Raw genomic sequence first — 19373 nt, forward strand, 5'->3', positions numbered from 1 at the left:
AGACTCACTCTCATTTCATAAGTCCATAAAACCTTAGAAAAATCAGTCTTGAGATATTTCTTGGCCCAGTCTTGACGTTTCAGCTTGTGTGTCTTGTTCAGTGGTGGTCGTCTTTCAGCCTTTCTTACCTTGGCCATGTCTCTGAGTATTGCACACCTTGTGCTTTTGGGCACTCCAGTGATGTTGCAGCTCTGAAATATGGCCAAACTGGTGGCAAGTGGCATCTTGGCAGCTGCACGCTTGACTTTTCTCAGTTCATGGGCAGTTATTTTGCGCCTTGGTTTTTCCCACATGCTTCTTGCGACCCTGTTGACTATTTTGAATGAAACGCTTGATTGTTCGATGATCACGCTTCAGAAGCTTTGCAATTTTAAGAGTGCTGCATCCCTCTGCAAGATATCTCACTATTTTTGACTTTTCTGAGCCTGTCAAGTCCTTCTTTTGACCCATTTTGCCAAAGGAAAGGAAGTTGCCTAATAATTATGCACACCTAATATAGGGTGTTGATGTCATTAGACCACACCCCTTCTCATTACAGAGATGCACATCACCTAATATGCTTAATTGGTAGTAGGCTTTCGAGCCTATACAGCTTGGAGTAAGACAACATGCATAAAGAGGATGATGTGGTCAAAATACTCATTTGCCTAATAATTCTGCACGCAGTGTATTACCTGTATCTCGATTTCAAACAGTGATATCTTCCCCTGTACTGAACAGATTTCAGTCATTCTGGTATTGTCTTAAAGTTTGGAATGTCAGCTTTCAAACAATATGTCTAGTTGGTACCAAACCAGAGATATGAGCAGTTAAAGTAGACCCCCCTCCCTGTCAGTCTAGAGGAGAATAAGGGAGCAGCTGTAGAACTGACAGGCTGCAGGAGGAGAACAAAAACAGTAAAAATATATAGAAATGTGGTATTATCATCACTGTACATACCCACATAATAAAATTTTATTATTTTTACCACACAGTGAACAACATAAAAAAAATCCACAAAATAATGTAAAAATTGCATTTTTTTTATCTTTACCCCATAAATAAAATAATAAAAGTTATTTAATACACAATATATACCCCATAATGGTTCTTAAAACCTACAACTAAACCCTAAAAAAAAAATTATATTTAGATAAAAAAATTAAAGTTATAACTGCTAAAACACAAAGGATAAAAATATTAAGGCTAAAATTAATGATGTCACTAAGGGGTTAAAAATGCAGGGTGAAGCCTGGCTGCTGGAGTGGATGGCAGCATGAAGCCGTAGCTACTTTGCCCCTGAGCATTATAAACCCAATTATTAGCAAGCAAACTGACCCAGAATGGTCAAACATGGGAGAGAAACGCTAATACAATCAATTTGTCAGGACCCTCTAATCACGGGCATCCGATATGGCGAGAGAGACCTTAACATCCTCAGGACCGCCGTACGCAGGATTGCATCTTTGCGGCGGTCCTGTTACTCTGGGTGGACGCGCCGGTGCGTCCTCTCGCGAGACGCGAGATTTCGGGCAAAGCCGGCCCGCGCATGCGCATCGCGGGCCGGCAAAATTTAAAAGACAAGTTCGTCAGCAACCTGCCAGCCAATGATCTTCGCTGGCAGGTTGATGATTTTCAAAAAATCAAATCAGAAGCCAGTTAACACATTATATTTATAAATATAATGTGTTAAATGGCTTCTGTGCTCCTCTGCTGGTCCTTTTCGTCGGTTAGTCCCAGCAGAGGAGCAGACATCACAGTGAGTACCCACCAACACCACACTTAGCCCCCAGATCACCCTCCATCACCCCAATTAACCCCTTGATCACCCCTTGATCGCCCCCTGTCAATCACCTAGTGAAAGGGAAAAAAGTGATCAGTGCAAACTGTCACTTTTTTTTCCCACTGGTATTGACTGATAGTTTTAGGATAGTTTAGGTCCCTTGGTTAGGTAGTTAGCGATCGTTTAGCGCCCAGCCCACCGCACCGCAGTCACTTATTCGCTGATTAGCGTATCGCTAATCAGCATTTGTACTTTTATAGTATCTGTAAGTGATCAGAACTGATCACAGTCAGATCTATAATAGTATTAGTGTCACCTTAGTTCACCCTCCACCCAAAACGCAGTGTTTGCCCGATCAGGCCTGATCGGTCGCCCACACGTGCGTTCACCCACGCCCGCCCCGCCGCAGTGACAAAAAATATATTTTTTGATCACTGCACAATCACTTTACAAGCGCTGCGGCGATAAAAAAAAAAATCAGTTTTGATATTTTTTATCAATCGTAGCAGTCTCCGGTATTTCGCTAGCCTCCCATTTGTAAGACAGGCTTGCTTTTTTTCTTGGGTAGTCTCAGGGAATACCTCCTAAATTTAGTTGACCAAATGGCAAACAAGGGGTATTCTTCTGAAGAGGCCTACAGGATTCTGACCTAGTCAGATGAGGAATGGGAACCCTCATCTGATGAATCTAGCGGGTCAGAATATGAACCTGTAGAAAGCAGTGGCAGTCTGACCCAAAGTTCGGACGAGGAGGTTGAAGTCCCTGATACCACCAGGCGTACCTGGCCCCATGTTGCTACTCCACAGGTTGCGCAGGATCCGTTTCAAGGGCAGCAGAGTGGGGCTGGCGCTGTCGGATTACGTGGTGAGGCATACACCAGCAGCGCAGCCCATCCTGGACCTAGTACCAGCACTGCCGTACAACATGGTGAAGTGGCGAGCACCAGAAGGGCAGTTGAAGCTGGTGCGGTGGCTGCGACGGGGGAACTAATGCACGTGACCGTAGAGACAGGCCCGTAGAGCCCCTAGAGTCCCTGAGGTGCTGGCAAACCCTGATTGGCAGCCTCCAACTTCAGCCGCACCAGTAGTTCCCCCTTTTACCGCCCAGTCTGGAGTTCGGGTTGAGAGAGCTCAGATCGGTTCGGCACTGTGGTTTTTTGAGCTGTTCTTGACTGCGGAGCTCTTGGACTTAGTTGTGGCAGAAACAAACCGATATGCCACTGAATTTATAGCCGCCAACCCGGAAAGCTCTTATGCCCAGTCTTTCCGGTGGAAACCCGTCCAAGTTTCCGAATTTAAAATTTTTCTGGGCCTTCTCCTCAACATGGGTCTAACCAAAAAGCATGAATTGCGGTCATATTGGTCCACGAACCCAATTCATCACATGCCCATGTTCTCTGCTGCTATGTCCAGGACACGATTTGAGACCATCCTGCGTTTCCTGCACTTTAGCGACAACACCACCTCTCGTCCCAGAGGCCACCCAGCTTTTGACCGGCTCCACAAAATTCGGCCCCTCATAGACCACTTCAACACCAAATTTGCAGATTTGTATACCCGTGAGCAAAACATCTGCGTAGACGAGTCCCTTATACATTTTACCGGGCGCCTTGGCTTCAAACAATACATCCCAAGCAAGCGCGCCCGGTATGGGGTCAAATTGTATAAGCTCTGTGAAAGGGCCACAGGCTATACCCACAAATTTCGGATCTATGAGGGTAAAGATCAGACCCTGGAGCTCGTCGGTTGCCCTGACTACCTGGGGAGCAGTGGGAAGACAGTCTGGGACTTGGTGTCACCCCTATTTGGCAAGGGGTACCATCTTTATGTGGACAATTTCTACACAAGTGTGCCCCTCTTCAGGCATTTGTTCCTAGAACAGATTGGCTGCTGTGGCACCGCGCGACCTAGTCGCCGGGGCTTCCCCCAACGGCTCGTTACCACCCGTCTTGCAAGGGGGGAGAGGGCTGCCTTGTGTAACTAAGAACTGTTCGCGGTGAAATGGAGAGACAAGCGTGACGTTTACATGCTCTCCTCCATTCACGCAGACACGACAATCCAAATTGAACGAGCAACCAGTGTCATTGAAAAGCCACTCTGTGTCCACGACTATAATTCACTCATGGGAGGGGTGGACTTCAATGACCAGATGTTGGCTCCTTATCTACTTTCCCGCAGGACCAGACGCTGGTATAAGAAGGTGTCTGTATATTTAATTCAATTGGCTGTATATAATAGTTTTGTTCTCTACAGTAAAGCTGGGAGAACAAGATCCTTCCTCAAATTTCAGGAAGAGATCATCGAGAACCTCCTGTATCCAGGAGGTTCCGTGGCCCCATCCACCAGTGTAGTGAGCCGTCTACACGAGCGACATTTCCCCAGTGTCGTTGCTGGTACCTCAAACCGACCGCCACCCCGAAAAAAATGTTGTGTCTGTAGCAGGAGTGGAATAAGGCGTGACACCCGCTATTTCTGTCCTGACTGCCCTGACCACCCTGCCCTATGCTTTGGGGAGTGTTTCCGGAAGTACCACACACAGGTACACTTAGCATAGGGATTGCATCTCACTAGACAGGCACACAGGGCTATTAGGGCCCTTTCACTCAAAGCTGCTGCAAACCTCTCCTTTCACCTGGGACAAAGTGCATAATGTACTTCGCCACATCTTTGGGCGATTTGCGCTTTGCACATTGTCCCATGGGGAAGGAGAGGTTTGTCCTATAAAGGTAAAAAAAAAAAAAAATCACCGGTAAGCAAAAAAGTTAACGTTCTGTTCAAAAAGTTAAATAAAGTTTACATGTTCCGTTCAAATGTTATTATAAAGTTAATAAATTTATTGCGTTGCGGCCTGGTTTTTTCTTTTTTGTTTTGTTTTTTTTTACCTTCCAGGTGGACCAACCGATCGACTAGCTGCAGCACTGATGTGCATTCTGACAGAAGCATTGCGCTGCTGTCAGATTACACAAAAGTTGGTGTATGCGGTGCTGCAAGACGAGATTTCTCCTCTGCAGTAAAAGATACGTTTGCCGAGGCATATGAGCTGAGAAGGGTGGCGGTGTTCATATGCTTTGGCATATAAAAAGGATATCTTTAAAAACAGTCTGGGACTTGGTGTCACCCTTATTTGGCAAGGGGTACCATCTTTATGTGGACAATTTCTACACAAGTGTGCCCCTCTTCAGGCATTTGTTCCTAAGGATATCTTTAAAAACATCCTAAAATCTCATTGTGAGAGGTACATACCGTATGGTAATAAAAGGTTAAGGAACAAAAAGAAACCAATGTGGATAAATAGAACTGTAAAGAAAGCAATAAATGACAAAAAGAAAGCATATAAAACACTAAAACAGGAGGGTAGCACGGAAGCACTGAAAAACTATAAGGAAAAAAATAGAACATGTAAAAAACAAATAAAAGCGGCCAAACTAGAGACCGAGAGATTAATTGCCAAAGAGAGTAAAACTAACCCAAAAATGTTCTTCAATTATATAAATGTTAAAAAGTATAAATCTGAAGGTGTCGTCCCTTTAAAGAGGGGGGAGTCGCAGAGAGCGACGAGGAGAAAGCAAAGCTGTTAAATATTTTTTTCTCCAATGTATTCACTGAGGAAAATAAACTGTCAGATGACATGCAGAATGCAAAAATAAATTCCCCATTAAAAGTGTCCTGTCTGACCCAGGAAGAAGTACATCAGAGACTTAAAAAGATTAAAATAGACAAATCGCCAGGACCGGATGACATACACCCCCGTATCCTAAAGGAATTAAGTAATGTCATAGCCAGACCCTTATTTCTGATATTTGCAGACTCTATACTGACAGGGAATGTCCCACAGGATTGGCGCATGGCAAATGTGGTGCCAATATTCAAAAAGGGGCCAAAAACAGAGCCTGGAAACTATAGGCCGGTAAGTTTAACATCTGTTGTGGGTAAACTGTTTGAAGGTTTTCTGAGAGATGCTATCTTAGAGCATCTCAACGGAAATAAGCAAATAACACCATATCAGCATGGCTTCGTGAGGGATCGGTCATGTCAGACTAATTTAATCAGTTTCTATGAGGAGGTAAGTTCTAGACTTGACAGCGGCGAATCAATGGATGTCGTATATCTGGACTTCTCCAAAGCATTTGACACTGTACCATATAAAAGGTTAGTATATAAAATGAGAATGCTCGGACTGGGAGAAAACATCTGTATGTGGGTAAGTAACTGGCTGAGTGATAGAAAACAGAGGGTGGTTATTAACGGTGCACACTCAGATTGGGTCACTGTCACTAGTGGGGTACCTCAGGGGTCAGTATTGGGCCCTATTCTCTTCAATATATTTATTAATGATCTTGTAGAAGGCTTGCATAGTAAAGTATCAATTTTCGCAGATGACACTAAACTGTGTAAAGTAATTTACACTGATGAGGACAGTATACTACTACAGAGGGATCTGGATAGATTGGAGGCTTGGGCAGATAAGTGGCAGATGAGGTTTAACACTGATAAATGTAAAGTTATGCACATGGGAAGGAAAAATGCAAGTCACCCGTACATACTAAATGGTAAAACACTCGGTAACACTGACATGGAAAAGGATCTAGGAATTTTAATAAACAGCAAACTAAGCAGCAAAAACCAGTGTCAGGCAGCTGCTGCCAAGGCCAACAAGATAATGGGTTGCATCAGAAGGGGCATAGATTCCCGTGATATGAACATAGTCCTACCACTTTACAAATCGCTAGTCAGACCACACATGGAGTACTGTGTACAGTTCTGGGCTCCTGTAAACAAGGCAGACATAGAAGAGCTGGAGAGGGTTCAGAGGAGGGCAACTAAAGTAATAACTGGAATGGGGCAACTACAGTACCCTGAAAGATTATCAAAATTAGGGTTATTCACTTTAGAAAAAAGACGACTGAGGGGAGATCTAATTAATATGTATAAATATATCAGGGGTCAGTACAGATATCTATCCCATCAGCTATTTATCCCCAGGACTGTGACTGTGACGAGAGGACATCCTCTGCGTCTGGAGGAAAGAAGGTTTGTACACAAACATAGAAGAGGATTCTTTACGGTAAGAGCAGTGAGACTATGGAACTCTCTGCCTGAGGAGGTGGTGATGGTGAGTACAATAAAGGAATTCAAGAGGGGCCTGGACGTATTTCTGGAGCTTAATAATATTACAGGCTATAGCTACTAGAGAGGGGTCGTTGATCCAGGGAGTTATTCTGATTGCCTGATTGGAGTCGGGAAGGAATTTTTTATTCCCCTAAAGTGGAGAAAATTGGCTTCTACCTCACAGGGTTTTTTGCCTTCCTCTGGATCAACTTGTAGGATAACAGGCCGAACTGGATGGACAAATGTCTTTTTTCGGCCTTATGTACTATGTTACTATGTTACTATGTTACTTTGTATATAAAAAAAAAAAAAAAAAATCCCGGCAATGATTTATTCATCCACATCGATTGATGTGAATGGAGAAATCGGGTTTGCCAGGGCATACGGGCTAAGTGGGTTTGGATGTTGGGCGGAGCTCCTATGTCCTGGAAGACGCCTTTCCCCTCCTTTTTTTTTTTGGCAGAGATTTTTTCATCCACATTGATCGATGCGAATAAAGAAATCTGTGCCGTTCATTTTTTCTTTCAGCCTAGAGGCTGAACGAAAAAAAAAAATCTCATTACCCGTATGCTCAATATAAGGAGAATAGCAGAAACTCCTAATGCTGGCCATACATGTAATGATTGCGGAGACCCTCAAATGCCAGGGCAGTACAAACACCCCACAAATAACACCATTTTGGAAAGAAGACACCCCAAGGTATTCGCTGAGGGGCATATTGAGTCCATGAAAGATTGACATTTTTGTCCCAAGTTAGCGTAAAGGGAGACTTTGTGAGAAAAAAAAAATAAAAAATCTATTTCCGTTAACTTGTGCCAAAATTTTTATTTTTTTCTATGAACTCGCCATGCCCCTCATTGAATACCTTGCGGTGACATCTTTCCAAAATGGGGTAACATGTGGGGTACTTATACTGCCCTGGCATTTTAGGGGCCCTAAAGCGTGAGAAGAAGTCTGGAATCCAAATGTCTAAAAATGCCCTCCTAAAAGGAATTTGGGCCCCTTTGCGCATCTAGGCTGCAAAAAAGTGTCACACATGTGGTATCGCTGTACTCAGGAGAAGTTGGGGAATGTGGTTTGGGGTGTCATTTTACATATACCCATGCTGGGTGAGATAAATATCTTGGTCAAATGCCAACTTTGTATAAAAAAATGGGAAAAGTTGTCTTTTGCCGAGATATTTCTCTCACCTAGCATTGGTATATGTAAAAAGACACCCCAAAACACATTGCCCTACTTCTTCTGAGTACGGCGATACCAGATGTGTGACACTTTTTTGCAGCCTAGGTGGGCAAATGGGCCCACATTCCAAAGAGCACCTTTTGCATTTCACAGGGCATTTTTTACACATTTTGATTTCAAACTACTTCCCACACATTAGGGTCCCTAAAATGCCAGGGCAGTATAACTACCCCACAAGTGATCCCATTTTGGAAAGAAGACACCCCAAGGTATTTTGTGATGGGCATAGTGAGTTCATGGAAGTTTTTATTTTTTGTCATAAGTTAGTGTAATATGAGACTTTGTAAGAAAATAAAAAATAAAAAAATCATCATATTCCGCTAACTTGTGACAAAAAATAAAAAGTTCTATGAACTCACTATGCCCATCAGCGAATACCTTAGGGTGTCTACTTTCCGAAATGGGGTTATTTGTGGGGTTTTTCTACTGTCTGGGCATTGTAGAACCTCAGGAAACATGACAGGTGCTCAGAAAGTCAGTTTGTAAACGCTATAACTTTTACCCAAACCATTTTTTTTTACCCAAACATTTTTTTTTAATCAAAGACATGTAGAACAATAAATTTAGAGAAAAATGTATATATAGATGTCGTTTTAAAAAAAAATTATTACAACCGAATGTGAAAAATGTCATTTTTTTGCTAAAATTTCAGTAAATTTCGATTAATAACAAAAAAAGTAAAAATGTCAGCAGCAATGAAATACCACCAAATGAAAGCTCTATTAGTGAGAAGAAAAGGAGGTAAAATTCATTTGGGTGGTAAGTTGTATGACCGAGCAATAAATGGTGAAAGTAGTGTAGTGTAGAATTGTAAAAAGTGGTCTGGTCATTAAGGGTGTTTAAGCTAGGGGGGCTGAGGTGGATAAATGCACAGCTTTTGCTGACGACCTGATTTTTCGAGTCACTAATCCAGAGACAGGGATGCCGAGCCTAGATAATAAACTGAAAGCCTTTAGTGCACTCTCTGACTTTAAAGTTAATATGACAAAATCGGAAATGTTAAATGTCACACTGTCTAGGGATGAACTCACAAGATTGAGCAGGATTACACCTTTCCCAATTTCGAAAAAACCACTGTCATACTTGGGTATAAAGATACCAGGGGACCAACGGGACCTCTATTTGGTAAACATGTTTTCCCTAAGATCCTATACACACTACAGATGGTCCCAATTGCGTTACCCTCTAGTTTGTTCACAGACATCAAATGAGCCTTCTCAAGCAATTTGTGGAAAAGGAGGAGGGCTAGAATCCCTTATCATGTACTGTGTAGAAGTAGGGAGGAGGGAGGTCTGGGGATACCGGACGTCCATAGGTACTACCAGGCGATACAACTAAATAGATGGCTTGAAATGGTAGACCCAAAGAGACAGATAAACGTAACTAGGCTGGCGGAATATGCCACGAGTCCCTCATTCCAACAATGGCTATGGCTTCCAAAGGGTCAATCTTCAGACTCAGAGACCTGTGATCCACTACTGAGGGGGCTATGGGAGACATGGTCCAAACTAAACACCACACTTATAGAGGGAATCTCCCCGCTAATGGCAGCCAGCCTACTACCAGAATTGATGGGATCCCCAGCAGGGACCTATCAAGCACTCTGGAGCACTTTTGCCTCCACAACTCTAGAAAGTTTTTTTTGGGAAGGCCAGTTTCCTCCACCTGTAGCTCTACCTGAATGCCTCAGACAGCCTCTTCTCTCTTCCTTTGCCAATCCCACTTTAAAACGATCTGCCGTAGTGTTCTAAAGAAACATGAAATAAGGGAATCATTGACTCTTTTTAATAAGCTTATTATCTCACCAATTTTGAAACAAAGAAAAGTCTCAGTCCTTTACGCACTGATGGGGGGTCAGGGGAGAGAGGTCAAGCCCCCTTTCCTTACAGCGTGGGAGAAGGAGTTGGGCCTGTTGCTGAAGGAGGTGGAGGTGAGGAGAGTTCTAGCAACATCACACGGTTTTTAATTATGCATCCGTATGCAAGAAGAACACTATAAACTACTATCCAGTTGGTACAGAACCCCTGAATTCCTATACAGAAGGGGTCTGACTGGTTCGGCACATTGCTGGCGTTGTGGGGAGGGAGTGAGATCACTCTCTCATATTTGGTGGGATTGCACAGAGATACACCCATACTGGGATGGACTACAAGAAAAGCTCAGAAAGATCACAGGAAGGGAGTTGAGGATCTCGATGGACATGATAGTCTTAGCGAGACCCAATGAATTATACACACCATCCAAGGGGGACCTCAGTACACATTTATTAGTAATAGCTAGATCACTAATACCATTACATTGGTTAGATGCGAGACCCCCTTCCATCCAGGAATGAAAGAAGAAGGTGGACCAGATATGTCAATTCGAGGAAATGTCCAGTTGGATAACCAGAACACACGACAGGTTCCTAAAAATATGGTAACCATGGCGAGACAACCTGAGCTCTCTTTGAACATAATGGGTGTTTTGAACTCTCCCTTGAGGATTGGGAAGTGGACCATGGAAACACACAGGCAACAGCCTCATTAACAATTTATTAGGCAAGAATTGCTGCCCCCCCCCCCCCCCCACCAGTCTTATGACTCATATATAACTTGATGGCAAAACCTAAACTCACATGGAAACTTGTCTACTCTCTTGTGCCAAGCAACTTTGTGAAAATGTTTAATTAAGGAGTCAGAAAGTTGGATAATATGCTCTTGTATACCATGTTATAACAGCTTAATGGTTGTTCATCTGTATCCTGGTAAACCAAAAATAAAGAATATAAAAAAAAATGGTGGCCCCTGAGTTGTGCAACAAGATTTACTGCAGATGCACATTAAAAATGTACAATAAAAAAGTGATATTTTTGGGAGGGTTTTTCCAATTTTAACGTGACTGTTGGGAGGTTAATTATTATCTTTTATTTAGTGAACTAGTAATATTATATATAGCAAAGCTTTAAGCTCCAAGGAAGACATCGAATCGAATCTGCATGGACTTTCCTCCTTTACTCCAAAGACATACTGATAGGGAACTTAGAATGTGAGCCCTATTGTGGACAATGTGATGCTAATGTCTGTAAAGCACTGCGGAAAAGGTCTGCACTATATAAGTCAGTAAAATAAATAAATAATCATGTAGGAAGATGTCTGTGACTATCTCTTTTTGAATTCACTATTGGCTGTTGGCCATGCTGGGGTTGGGAGATGGCTGGCGAGGAGCTTATCCAAGGATTGCAGTTTAATTGATTGTTATTTTACTTTGTATATGATCTATCCATACATTTATTTTATAAATGCTCAGTTATAAATGCTTTTTATTCACTTAGCCTATTTTAAACATATTTTATTCCCATATCTTAGAATCCACTATAAAACAGGCCAATTGGAGCACATTCAATTTGGTAGGTTCCGAATTAAATTGGCCGACCAATTTGACTGAGTAGAACCCAAATCATATTTTAAGCCTTTCACTCTTCCCTATGGAATACACTTCTATCTGATCTTTTTTTCAGGGCAACCTACCAAACATAAGTTAGCACAAAGTAGGGGAAATATTTAAGACAGTATGAAGCTGTTTGGGAAACACTTGAATAACCAGCTTTTGCCATTTGCAAAGTCTGGTGGATAGTGGGGAATTCTGTGCTGAGGCTTGTGTTTAAATGGAGATACTTACCTTCACTGCTTTTGTGCCCTTAAGTCTTAACACTGTGTGGGTTGCCTAGGACTTTAAATAAGTTCTTCTATTTAACTCCCTTTTCTACTTAGATTAAATGACATCTATGTACACAAATATAAAATATATAGTATTTGGAGTTTTCAGACACACATTAACAAATATATTTTGCCAGCACTGCATTGTCTTATTAAGACAGTAAATGCTGTGTTTAATTATTATTGTGTATGCCTATAGAATAAGTATTACTTGAAGTTAAAATGGTAAGTGTAGTATACTATAATCTCTGTGAATGTCAGCATCTTTGACAGTGTTTTTCCCTTTTCTAAGGTGGGGGGCACAATGTCTAGTGTTCAATGCATATGTCATACATGGGCTACAGGTTTTCTGAGAGCTCTGCTTCCCTACTGCATTTGGACCTGTGCAGTAGAACTAATGAAAAATGGTGGGTAAGGATTTGTCCCTATGACCCTTAAGTAAAGCTATCACCATGATCTTGGACTATTACAAGCTGTAATACGAGTAGTCATGCAGATAAATAGTCTGGATCACTATTTTTATTTTAATATTAACCCCATTACCCTGCTGCCATGTTTCAAAGCTTCACTGAAATGCATTTTTAGGACTGAAGGGCATAGCACACAGAAGTGCCAGACATTACATTAGTATAACATAGCAGTCCGTACTGTGTATTTCAGTGCAGCTTTGAACGGTAATAGTGGGGCACCGAAGGACAGTAGAAACATAAAAACTGGCATTCTGGACTCCTTGTTGTATGGGATTTATTAACTGATCACGTTTTTATGTATAATGTATGCTACTTTCACATATCTAAAATTCTCTGGATCTGGCGCTGCTACATACGGACTTAATGTCCACTGGCCCCATTAAGTATAATGGCATCCGGCGGAGATCCGTACACATTCCGGCTGACAAGTGGAGAAGCGGCCAGACACAAACCACTGCATGCTATAAAATATGGAACAGCCATGCCAAAGTTTCACACCGGAGGTATGAAAGTAGCCTTACACAGTACTTATGTTTTATTTGAACTGTCACACAATGCCCTTTTAAATGTTGTAATATATATACAAGCCCACAAGTATTGTATGGTATATATATATGGCAGTTGCACCTTGCTTGAGAAAGGCTATAATAATAAAATGAAATATTGTAACAATTGAGTCTGAGTAAAAGAACGCCCTTTTTAATTCCTTGAGAATGCTGCCAATTTTTCCTATTTTTATCTGGCTGGGACCTCGAGTCAAATTCCCTTAGGCTTGTACCTCATAGTACGTGGTTTATTGTTTACTGCTTCTCTATGAGGCCACCCAATGCTGCCAATGGCACTGTGTGCAGGAGTGTGTAATGATATAAATAATAATAATAATAATTTTTTTTTATATTAGCCACCATATTCCGCAGCGCTTTACAATATCATAGGGTTCATGTTCGAATCAAAACTAACTGGCTAATATGCAATTGAAACACTAGGAGTCAGGGCCCTGCTCGCAAGAGCTTACAATCTATGAGGAATTGGGGGTGACATATAAGGTATTTGATTGTGATAAGTAGGATTTGAGCCCTTATTGAACTGACAGGAGTGGTGCCGGCCGATCTGCTTCGGGTTTGGGACTACTAGAGGATCAAGTTCAGGCCAGAGGAGTTGGTGGGGGGAGGTTTAGTCGGGGAATAGTCAGTTTAGGTTGCTTGATAAACCTGCCTGAAAAGATGTGTTTTTAAGGCACGTTTGAAGGTAGAGAAGTTGTGAATTGACCTAGTATTCCAGGGCAGAGTATTCCAGAGAGTAGGTGCAGCTCGAGAAAAGTCTTGAAGACGGGAGTGAGAGGTACGAATTATGGAGGTTATTAATCTTAGGTTGCTAACAGAACGGAGAGCACGAGTAGGGTGGTAGATTGAGATGTATGGAGGTGCAGCACTGTGGAGAGCTCGAGAGGCCAACATATAAACTAATGGACTTCTAGCACAGTGCAATTAGCCCAGGTTTTACGCTGGGCCCTGGAGCAGCAAAGAAAAGCCGCTTTTCAGATTTACAATATAGACTGGGACTGGGCCAGCAGAGTTATCTTATTATTATTAGCAGGTATGGTATTCATGACAGAAGACAGCTCTGTTTTACTCTTAGATGCAGTATACTAAAAATATCCACACAGATTAGGCCTTACATGTAGCTTGTCTGCAACTTCAAGCATTCTGGAGGGGGACTGCACTTATTTTTGGGAGACTGTATTGGTTTATGATAACTTGGTCCATAAACTGTCATTCATTATAGCTGCCATAAAATATAGCTAAAGAAAAGAAATAGCAGCCTTGCAGAAACTGGGTGTAATTTCTCCAAGACCTTTGGCAGATAGTCCAGATATACAACTTGAAAAAACAAGGCAGCACTCCAATATGGGTAAAACAGGTGATGGACTGGATTTATTACCTGAGATTGCAAATTTTCAACCCAGCACAATGGGGCCTTTCTCAAGCAATGTGACCGGTTTGAGGCAATTAAGTCCAGGAGCCTTTGTCCAGAATGTGCTTTTTTATGTCCTTAAGCTCCTTCACTCGACGATGCCATTACCTGTAGTCCGCACGGGCGCAGACTACAGTGAGTAGTGCGCACGCGCGGGATTTCAAACATGCTCAGGGATTACATCAGCGCGCCAGCTCTTGAATATATTATATTAGAGGTGGCGCTGGACTCAGGAAGGCGGCGCTGGGCACCGGACCGAGGGGTGCGGCTGGGCACCAAGTTAGGAAAGGACATCCCCTTGGGCACCTTATGTAGGTCATTAGCACATCACTAAAAACGATTTTATAAAGAAATAAATCAAGACTATTAGTTAATAAGGGCATCATTTAATACAGCTCAGGGAGACCTACAAGTAGCTATGTTTTACTGTAAGGGGTAAAATGTGGTGACAGAATCCCTTTAAGCATTTTACATTATGTATTGGTTGAAACTAGAGAAAAGCAAAATGAATCTACAGAACTGAAGAAGCCCTGCTGATTGGACAAATTGATTCTAACAGCCCTGCTCATTTGACAAATTGATTCTGTAGAATAATTTCGCTCATTTATAGCCTGAGCTCATCGCTTTTGTAAATACAATGGTGCAGACTGATTGTACTTCTCTAATACATGTAGCCTCGTTCCAAAGCAAAAACACACAAGACAGAATTGCAAATAAAACATTTTTATTACACCTCTCACAATCATCAATATATCTACATAATTATGTATATAAATATTATCTTAGGAATGTGAATTAAAATGGAGAGATTATTTGCTTCATTTCTTTAGTTTTTTTCTCTAGGCACAATCTCTTATATGGTCCCCAAACATCAGGGATCTTTCATAGCTTTGGTCTTCTCATATGGGATAAAAGTGCCTTTTAGTTCGACTATTGCCTCTCCACCTTTATAGTTATAACCTTGCTGTCTAGTGCTACACTCGAAAGCATTTCTATGTGGATGCCTGGAAGGTCTCTTGTAAGACCACTACAAGTTAACATATATCAATTACAGCAACTATGGCAAGTATAAAATTGCTGTTATGTCCTCTCAATGACATCCACATTCTTCAACAATCATATCTTCATGGTGCTTCAAGACCACCTTTCCTTCTTCATACATCAACATTGATAATGGGCTCATCTTCACTGGGACACACGAGGAACAACCAATTGTGTCTGGATTGTACAACTTCAACAAACTAAAAAAAAAAAAAAAGTATTTGATCAAGAAACTGTAATTTATCATGACTATGTAAAAGTACTAGTTAAGTTAATAATTGCAAATAAATATACAGAAAAAGGGTAATAATTACTTTAAAGTAGGCATGATTCGTTGGCTTGAAGATCTCGCTGAGAGGGGTGGGACAGGCTCCTTCACATCTGTATGCATTGAACTTCTTGGGAGAAATTATCTGGTCTCCCCATCCAATCTTTTCAAAGTCCAAAATCATGTCCACTCTTCTACACAAGGGTCTTCCATCTTTAATAGGTTTGGTGGGAAAGTTGCCCATGATCATGCCATGCATTGCATTTCTACCTTTCTTAAGTGTCCTAGTAGCAGACACTGGGGTCATCACATATTTAGAGGACTCGACTGTCTGGATGAGGTTGGGATATCCATGGAGGTTATTAGAAGGAGTGTCCTTGGAAAAGACTACCAACATAATTCTTTCAGTTGACACCTCTGTACAGCTGTTTCCTTGGCCATTCTTGAATGTTCCCTTGTACTTCATGTCTTTTTGATTATTATAAAGTTTTTCTTGATGGAAATAAGATTGTATAATTCTGGTGACATTGACAGTTTTTAAAGTTGATACGTTTTTACTACTAAGGTCAACTTTCATTGACCCCAGAAAGATCTTTAATCTGCCTTCTTCACTGTGATAGATGTCAAGAGTCACTTCATGGTTTCTCTGAGTAGAAGAAAGCTGCATCCTTAGCTCGGCCAATTGTATTTCATTGTTGTTTGTGAGGGAAGATATATCAAATGATAACACCCAATGATGTGTCAGTTGAGAGCAACCTAGAAGCAATAAGAGAAAATTATGGTCAACTGTGCTACATGATCATTCATTTTACAATGCATTCAATTTTTTATACGTTAAAAATGGGCCAACATCTCCTCTATAGGGTAGGAATTATAAGAAATAAAACACTTAGCTCTAGGTCTCTACAATAGTTATAGAAAAATCAGGCACAAATAAATATATGACAATTATCTTACTATAATCAATAAAGACTTACGTTTGGCAGAGAGACTTAGAATGGTGTCAGAATCTTGAAGAACGGAGTGTTCCAGGCTGGAAAGGTCTGTTATGTTCTTCATGATGAGGGTCTGATAGAGCTGCATCATAAAAGGAGAGTATTTCATCTTCTGGGAGTCTGTCTTTTCATGTAGACTGGATGAAGTTTTCAAACCAAGGTTTAAATATTTAAGAGAAATCCTTGTTTGATTCCCTGGTAGAGAAGAAGGCATTCCCAGAATCATGGAGATGAGGGTGAAGTGTAGAACAGTCAACCAAGACATTTCTACACCAGTCTTCTGTAATGTCTCTCAGGAGATGTTGTTCAGAACTTCTCCAAGGATGAAGTGAGGTCTTGAGGGTTCTCTTAACTTATATATCTATGGATCAAAGGTCTCCATGTTAACACCTTTGACCTTTCATCTATGTAAACACAACAAAGGTCAAGGCCACAATAGACGCTTCTTCTATTATGTAAATGAAGCAAGTCATTAGGTGACATAAGTACCTGTTTACACAAGAAAAGTCTCCTTTAATGTCTATAAAACAGAAACTTTGCTTGATCATCAAAAAAAGGAAAGAGTTTGTAAGGGGCACACAGCTAATAAGTTTTAGTTTTTGCAATAATGATGTCATTATTTTTTTCAAGTAAATAGTGTTAAGCATAGTTGCTTTGATCAAAACTTCATTTGAATGCAGTACGAAGATCTCTCTATCAATGTATTTGTCTATTTATCTATAGATTTGCAATGATGAAGTCATTTTTTCAAGGAAGATTGTTATAGTTATATATAATTTTTGATGATTGTATCAGTGTGCACCTGTACATAGCATATTGTGTCTTACTAACACTTCTAGAAAACTATTACCTTCTACTTCGAATTATGTATTTCTATCACCCTGAATTATACAATCCTCTCATTGTTTGCCAGTAAAACTTCTATATCATAGGTGTCACATTTTTGTTTTATCCCAGAGGTGTGGATGTTACAGTAACAACTACTTTCTGATTAGGTTATCATATGTTTTAAAACATGTAGTGTCTGGAATGTTTTTGATCTGTTTTATTTTTCTTCCATCTCATCTTTATTATTTGATTATCTACCCATCTCATAGTCTATCTATCTATCTATCTATCTATCTATGTCATTTCTGTCTGTAGATTTCCAATAATGATATTTTTGATACTGTTATTGTTTGTACAACCTAAAATGACATCTGTTATTAATAATTCCATATATGTGCAGTAATATACAAGAAACTTTAGTTAATCTATCTTTCTTCTATAGTCTTTTTATAGTCTATCTATCTATCTATCTATCTATCTATCTATCTATCTATCGTCTATTTATCTATAGTCTAACTTTATTTATTTGTTCCATAAGACACACTGACATTTTTCCCCAATTTTTGAGGGAAAAAGTATATCTTATGGAGTGAAAACTATGGTATCTATCTATCTGATTACTCAACTGGGTTTGGTAAAGGCCCACTTTTCTGGGACTGTGGTCAGGTGAAGGTCTGACCTGAACACAAATATAAAAAATGGCTTACAAACCTTGTAGACCTGTTTAGATGAAGATATATTACTTTGATTCGTTTATCAGAGTGTGTACCTGCGCATAGTGTATTATATGTTACTAACACTAATAGAAAACTTTGATCTTCCACTTCAAATAATGTATTTCTATCTGAATAGTACAATCCTCTGAACTCATTGTTTGCCCAGTAACACTTCTATATCATAGGTGTCAAAGTTTTGTTTTATCCCAGAGTTGTGGATGTTACAGTAACACCTACAGTATGATTTTACTGGCAAGATGCTCATTGGATAAGATTATCATATGTTTTGAAGAATTCAGTTTCTGTAATGTTTTGATCTGTCATCATTTGCAACATTTTCAATATCTTATCTCTATTATCTACATATTCTGTGCATGGCATACCTTTATATTAGTTTCTTTTACCAGTGGTTGCTATAATCTAATTTTTCAAACACACATAGTCACTAGGTCACATTTTACATGAAGTCAGTTGACCTACTAATATCAGAAGAAGTTGAAGTTACCAAAGGAAACCAAAACAAAACCAGGGAGAATTTACAAACTCCATGCAGATGTTTATTTGGCATATTTTTTTTTAATGCTAGTATTTTGCTTTGAACAATATTTTGGTTACTGAAATAGTTAACATTTACTATCTGAACTGCCCTTGTAATAGTGTGGATATGGCCTCAAAGACTTTTTCAATAAGCCCAATGTTACCCCTTTAACTCAATTGTGGGATGATGATGGGGTGCAATGGCATCAAGGGACCTAAAAAAAGGCCCCCAAATACAATGTGTATAAGATTATTAGGCTCTGCCAAATTCAAAACCTAATAGTTTGCTCCCCAAAAATGATTACGAAACTAATATACAGTACAGACCAAAAGTTTGGACACACCTTCTCATTCAAAGAGTTTTCTTTATTTTCATGACTATGAAGGCATCAAAACTATAAATTAACACATGTGGAATTATATACATAACAAACAAGTGTGAAACAACTGAAAATATGTCATATTCTAGGTTCTTCAAAGTAGCCACCTTTTACTTTGATTACTGCTTTGCACACTCTTGGCATTCTCTTGATGAGCTTCAAGAGGTAGTCACCTGAAATGGTCTTCCAACAGTCTTGAAGGAGTTCCCAGAGATGCTTAGCACTTGTTGGCCCTTTTGCCTTCACTCTGCGGTCCAGCTCACCCAAACCATCTTGATTGGGTTCAGGTCCGGTGACTGTGGAGGCCAGTTCATCTGGCGCAGCACCCCATCACTCTCCTTCATGGTCAAATAG

General features: G+C 40.5%; 1 protein-coding gene across 1 annotated transcript; it reads right to left on the reverse strand.

Annotated features, from left to right (window-relative positions):
* Window positions 1-15344: 15344 nt before the first annotated feature.
* Window positions 15345-16823, reverse strand: LOC120987226 (nodal homolog 2-A-like). The gene is made up of 3 exons (XM_040415820.1): window positions 16541-16823; window positions 15591-16319; window positions 15345-15478 (listed from the first exon to the last, which is right to left on the reverse strand). The coding sequence occupies exons 1-3, from the start codon at window positions 16821-16823 to the stop codon at window positions 15345-15347; spliced, it is 1146 nt and encodes a 381-aa protein (XP_040271754.1).
* Between the last annotated feature and the right edge of the window lie 2550 nt (window positions 16824-19373).

This window comes from Bufo bufo, chromosome 1 (genome assembly GCF_905171765.1).
Source record: "Bufo bufo chromosome 1, aBufBuf1.1, whole genome shotgun sequence".
In the NCBI taxonomy this organism is placed as follows: Eukaryota; Metazoa; Chordata; class Amphibia; order Anura; family Bufonidae; genus Bufo; species Bufo bufo.